Source organism: Silene latifolia, chromosome 3 (assembly GCF_048544455.1).
Source record: "Silene latifolia isolate original U9 population chromosome 3, ASM4854445v1, whole genome shotgun sequence".
Lineage (NCBI taxonomy): Eukaryota > Viridiplantae > Streptophyta > Magnoliopsida > Caryophyllales > Caryophyllaceae > Silene > Silene latifolia.
Genome location: NC_133528.1, coordinates 20,546,392 through 20,553,282, shown reverse-complemented (window position 1 = coordinate 20,553,282; position 6,891 = coordinate 20,546,392). Strand labels below are relative to the sequence as shown.

At 36.7% G+C, this 6,891-nt stretch overlaps 1 protein-coding gene across 1 annotated transcript; it reads left to right on the top strand.

Moving 5' to 3' along the window:
• Nucleotides 1-4,292: 4,292 nt before the first annotated feature.
• On the top strand, nt 4,293-5,820 carry LOC141648799 (uncharacterized). Its single transcript, XM_074457516.1, has 2 exons — nt 4,293-4,377; nt 4,820-5,820. The coding sequence occupies exons 1-2, from the start codon at nt 4,293-4,295 to the stop codon at nt 5,818-5,820; spliced, it is 1,086 nt and encodes a 361-aa protein (XP_074313617.1).
• The last annotated feature ends 1,071 nt before the right edge of the window (nt 5,821-6,891 follow it).

Here is a 6,891-nt window from a genome sequence, read left to right as displayed (position 1 = left end):
TACCAACAGGAGTGACGCGGCCTGCTTTTATGTCCTCACGGTACACGGGACAGTTCCTCCTTCAATGTCCAGTCTTGTGACAATGGTGGCACTCAATGTCACCGCCCTTGCTCTTTGCCTTGACTTGTGAGCCACTAGTCTCACCAGGCCCACTCTTACCGTTTCCTGACTTTTTAAACTTTGGCTTTCCTACAGTTAGGTCGCCGTGAGCTTTGGCCTTACCCTTATTCTTGTTGGAAATCATGAGAACAACTTGCTTCATGCTCCCACTCAATTTCATATCCTTCTCGGTCTGTACGAGAAGTGAGTGTAGCTCATGAGGACTTTTTTTCATTTCATTCATGTAGTAATTTGCCCTGAAGAGGGCAAAACCATCATGAAGTGAATGAAGCATACGGTCAATGACTATGCTCTCTATTTTGCAATCAAGTGCCTCCAGTTTCTCGACATTCTCAATCATGTTAAGAATGTGTGGGCTAACCGGTTGGCCCTTCTGGAGTTTCGCATCAAAGAAGCGACATGTATGCTCATAAGTAACGATTCTCGGTGCTTTTGAGAACTTGTTAGTGAGCGTGGTGAAAATCTTGTTTGCACCTTGGGCAATGAAGCGTCTTTGCAAATTGGTTTCCATTGCAAAAATGAGTACGTTCTTTATTGCACCCGCTTTTATAACGAAGTCACTATAAGCAAGTGACTCGTTAGCTCTTGCATTGGGGCGTGGGTTTGGCGGTATTGTCTCAGTTAAGTACTTGAGCTTACCGTCAGCAATGACAGCATTCCGCAATGATGCCTCCCAGTCCGCAAAGTTGGACCCATCATTCTTCAGTCGTGTGAACTGATTCATGTGGTCCATGAAAGCTTTTAGCCAGGACTCGCGTCCAAGTGTGGCACTTGGCATAGGGATTTCGTTATTTCCAGCCATTTGTTGTAACAGTATTATCAAAATAAAACGTATTCTACACTGCGAAAAGAAGAAAAATATAATAAGCATACTCATCGTTATGATTTAAGTCTAATGCAATACTGTTATAACGCGAAGACTTAAGCATTTATACAATTGACCTCCCTCAAGAATTATATAAATGATCCCAAGACTCAATTATCTGTAAATTGATAAGCCAACCTCTTGGCTAATTCTACTTATAGAATTCTCGGTCGATAAATTTCTGTAAATTCTATCTTTAGTCCATCATAATCACGAGAAACTCTTCGGAATATAATGTTGAGGTAAACTAAGTCAACACAAACTACTTACCCAACGTAGAAGGGGTCATATGGAGAGTAAGGTCCTATATGCCTACCGACGAAGACGGTATTCATAGCTGTTTGGCCTATAAAGACTAGTCTCAATTTCAGTTTTAGAGGAAGATCCCATCAACTTTATTTTATTTCATTTTAAGTAAACTAATATCTAGCATGCGAGAATGAATAAACTAATATGATGGCTTACAATTGTGTGACATCTTTATGTCTATGAAAACTAACATTCAATCTATATGAGTCAATTTTCATGCATATTAGGTGGTTTGGTTTAGGCGGAACATGATGCACTAATTAACATGCGAATGAAAAGCAATAAGAATGGAAAAACGTAAAACAAAATAAAGCCCTAGTGTGGCCTATCTACCAAAATTAACATAAATACAACTTTGGAATCCATCCTTGGACCCGAGAAGCTTGTCTTGATGTTCCATCTTGGTCCATGTAGCGGGAGTGAGCAATCCAATCTCCATCTTTAGTCTTCTCAAAATTACAATTAAAAATTACAAAATAAACCTATTTACATTCTAATTTCAAAACCATAATACTTGAAGAAAACCAAAAGGAGATACGAGATCTCAAAATTACATTAAAATTATGTTTCCATCATTACGAAAACATTATTAACTAAGGCCACACCAGGTATTACAAATTACAACCGATTGCAAAAATACGTAAATTAAACCATTCAACAAAACATTCAACTAAATAAAAATGCATCAACTATAAATTAATCATTCAAGACATAATTCCTTAATTATGTAGAGTAATTTATCCAAACCACCTATTTAAATGATCAAATTATGTGATAATTCCTCAATTACTCACATTAAATTCAATCTTAATTCACATTGACCTATAATATGAATTAATCTAACATTATTTTAAACCTCTTTAAAATAATTTGGGTATCTCAAATTTGTGAACCTTTTCACAACAAGTAATCATACATTATAAATTTAATGTATAATCAATATTGGTCAAAAACTAACAAAAAAATTAATTTTGCTCTCGGCATAATTAAAAAAAAAAACAGAAAAACAGTTTTCTTTTTTTTAATATATATACTCGGCATTTAAAAAAAAAACAAAAAAAACAGGTTTTTTTTTCTTTAATGCTCTCGGCAAATGCTAAAAAACAAATAACCAGAAATGTTTTTTCTTGTTGTCACGGCATATGCCCTAAAAAAACAAAAAAACAATTTTTTTTTATTCTGTCGGCTGAATTAAAAAAAAAAACGAAAAGAGCCCCCTTTTTTTTATCGAAAAAAAAAACATTTAGATGAACAAATTCGTTTATAGTTGCTATTAGAACAAGATTGGCATAATCATCAATATTTAAATTAATGAATCATGATCCTTAAACAACAATTTAACATCATGTGAGCCAAAAACTATATAGCAAAAACAAATAATCATCATAAATCAAAACAATTTCCATTTACATTTTAATTTAATTCTTATTAAATCAAAACATCTACAAATTTATCATATTATCATCCTAACTTATTAAAACAACAATATGAATAAATCAAATGGAAACAAAACATCAAAAAGCAAAAATCATTTCGGCAAAAGCAAAAAAAAAAAACGCTCTCGGCAAATAAAAAAATTTCGGCCGAAATGAATTTTTTTCTTGAAATTGATTTTGTTTAAATCCATTTATGAAAATCATATAAAATAATTTCGTGGCCTATACTCTGATACCACTTGTAGGAAATATCGGTATACTTCCTCTATAAATATTCGGATTATAACGAAATTATAATAATGAAAAACTAGTCATAAATGAAATTGCATAAACAAAAAGAATAGAGATTTAGAATTAACCTTTAGTCCTAGCAAATTCGGCCTAAGAACAATATCAATCGATATTCTCCTAATCGTTGCACCCAAAATGTGATGAGAAATGTCTCTCTTCTTTGCTAGAATAGATCCCTAATTTTCTTATGAATTTTTAGGGTTTTAGGTTTTGTGTGATGAGTGAATTAGGTCAAGAATAATTAGAAGAAATTATCTCCCTATCTCTCTCTTTAAAACCGAGTAAAGGAGAAGAATAAGGGAAGATTTTTCTTCCTCTTATTCGGTTTTGACCGAGTGACTCCAACAACTAAAACAAATAAGGATATAATCTTCTTATTTTTGGTTGTTGTCTAATTGTATATTATGTGTATTATTTATCAATTGTCATATATATCGACATGTATTAATAAGTCCACTTATAACAGTTTGCAGTCGATTTATCAATACCAGTCAGTCAACATTTATTATGACAGTATTGTATAATATATACATTAACTATAAATATCGCATATTTATAATTTGCTTATTAAATATAACCGTTTATGTTTAATTACGAATTAACATCTTAATTCGTTTAAGCTAACATTATATACAATAATTAAATATAACAGTTTATATTCAATTTACGAATTAAAAGTTAATTCGTCTCAGCTAATATTATTTAATTGAATTAAATAATCGTCTCATCATCACATTGACTAACTGTTTAGTCAAATACATGGACTAACCTTTTAGTCATTTAAGGCATCAATGTGATTACATTTTCATATAATCACATCTCTCAAACACATCCTTTAGGTGTGACTTTTAGGGACCAGTTGATCACCGCCATCAGTATGATAATAACGTCAAACTTCTAGCAAGCCAACCGTTATTAAGTAAACGTTAATCAACTGATAAAATACTAAGTATACCCTTGTGAACCTATAAGAGATTTATATATGTTATCACACTAACTGTGGAGGACACAAGATCCAACAAGACCTTACCGCCCCAGATCTCACACAAGTACCCTTGTGTATCTCCTTTCCGGCCTTGGCGGAAAATGCCACCTTTGAATTAAAGTCCGGGCTCATTCACCAATTGCCCCAATTCCATGGACTTAGCACGGAAGATCCCAACAAGCATCTAAACAAATTTCATGAAAGATTGGTAGGAAGCTCTAGGAATTTTGGGAGGAGAATTAGGAAGACAAGTGGGACATCTTTTTCAAGGCAAAGCTCCAACCATATGGAGGAGAAAGTTGATTTTCTTACCAATTTGGTCAAGGAACTTACAAAAGGAAGTGGGATTACTTCTCATGTGAAGTTTTGTGGTCTTTGTAATGATCCAACTCATCCCACCGATGGGTGTCCATCCTTGCAAACGGAGGAGGCAATTGAAGCGGTGAAGGCTATTGGGTTTAGGAAGTTTGACCCCTACTCCAACACTTAAAATGAAGGGTGGAAATATCATCCAAATATGGGTTGGGGGGGGGGGGGGGAACCAAAATCAAAACCAAAAGGGATCCTCAAATTCCTCATTTCAAAAGCCAAATCAAAATCAAAGCCAATCATAAAATTCCTTGGAAGAGATGATGAAGACACTTGCTATGAATCAAGTGGCAATGCAAAAAGAAAGCCAAGCCTTGCTAAACAATACCAAGGAATTTCAAACCGCCGTGCTTCAACAAAACCGACTCACCGACTCTAGGTTTGTTAACCTTGAGACCTAAGTTGGTCAAATCCTCAATACACTCAATTCTCAACCTACTCAAGGAGGGAGCCTCCCTTCTCACACCATTCCTCCACCCACCAAAGAACAAGCAAAAGCGGTCTCTTTGAGGAATGGTAGAGAGTTGATAGAGGCACCCAAGGCTCCTAAGAAAACAAGACCACTTCCTATTGTTCATGAAGTGGAGGATTTAGTTGAAGATGAAATTGAAGTGGTAGTGGAACATGGGGAAACATCTACACCTCAACAAGTGAGAGTCAATGAACCGCTTCCGGAATATGAGCCACAAGCTCTATTTCCAAGTGCCTTGAATGACACAAGGATAATTGACAAGAAGACTTCAAACCTTTACGATATCTTTCGTAAAGTGGAGGTAAACATCCCACTTCTTGACCTTCTTAGTAGTGTACCCAAGCATGCAAAGTTTTTGAAAGAGTTGTGCACTACTAAGAGGTCCAATAAGGCAAAAAGCATGAAAAAGGTAAGGGCTAGTGAACATGTGTCGGCAATTTTTCAAAAACGGTTGCCACAAAAATGTAGTGATCCGGGCATGTTCACCATCCCTTGTAAAATTGGTAACTTGGATTGTCAACATGCTATGCTTGATTTAGGTGCATCTATTAATGTCTTGCCCAATTACCTTTATGAGTGTCTCAAGTTAGGGCCTTTGAAACCGACTCGTACGGTCATTTCTTTGGCCGATATGTCCAATATCTATCCTAAGGGAATTGTGGAAGATGTCTTGGTGAAGATGGGGGAAATGCTTTTCCCCGCCGACTTCTATGTAATTGAAATGGAACCCGAGAAAGGCTCCACTCCCATTTTGTTGGGAAGGCCTTTCATGAGAACTTTCCACACCAATATTGATGTACCTAGTGGACGCCTCACAATGGAATTTAAAGGGGAAAAGATTGAGTATAGCATACATGAGGCAATGAAATACCCAACCGAGTATCTATCAAAGGCATTAGTCCCACTTTATGCATGCACCAGATTCTTCTTGAAGATGAAGCAAAGCCCGTTCAACAACCACAAAGGCGTTTGAACCCTCCAATGATGGATGTTGTGAAGAAAGAGGTACTCAAACTCCTTCATGTAGGTATGATCTATCCTATATCCGATAGTCAATGGGTTAGTCCAACCCAAGTTGTCCCAAAGAAATCCGGGCTAACGGTAGTCGAGAATCTTGAAGGTGTTTTGACCCCCACTCGAGTTCAAAATGGGTGGCGGGTATGTATCGACTACCGTAGGCTCAATGTCGTGACCCGAAAAGATCACTTACCGCTTCCCTTCATGGATCAAATGTTGGAGAGGTTAGCGGGAAAAGCTTTTTATTGCTTTTTGGATGGCTACTCGGGTTATTTTCAAATTCCAATTGCACCCGAGGACCAAACAAAAACGACTTTCACATGTCCCTTTGGAACGTTTGCCTATAGAAAGATGCCTTTCGGTCTTTGTAATGCACTGGGAACGTTCCAAAGGTGCATGATGAGTATCTTTTCGGATCATGTTGAGGACTTTATTGAAGTATTCATGGACGATTTTACCGTTCATGGCCACTCTTTTGAGGATTGTTTGAGTCATCTCACTTGGGTTTTGCAAAGGTGTATTGAAACCAACCTCGTTCTCAACCATGAGAAATGTCATTTCATGGTTGATGAAGGAATAGTATTGGGACATGTGATCTCCTCTAGGGGGATTGAGGTTGATAAGGCCAAGGTCGATACCATTCGCACCTTGCCTTATCCTACTAATGTGCGTGAAGTGAGATCTTTCCTAGGTTACGCCGGGTTCTACCGGCGTTTTATTAAGGATTTCTCCAAGATTGCCGCTCCTCTATGCAAGCTACTTTAAAAGTATTGTGAATTTATCATGAGTGAATAATGCAAGGAAGCTTTTGATATGCTCAAGGAGAAGCTTATTTCGGCATCCATAATTCAACCTCCCAATTGGAATGAACCGTTTGAGATAATGTCGGACGCAAGCAATTATGCCCTTGGCGCGGTACTTGGCCAAAGGGTAGGAAGAGCACCTCATGTTATTAAATATGCGTCGACAATGATGAATGAGGCTCAAAGAAACTATACAACTACCGAGAAATAATTTCTTGCGGTGG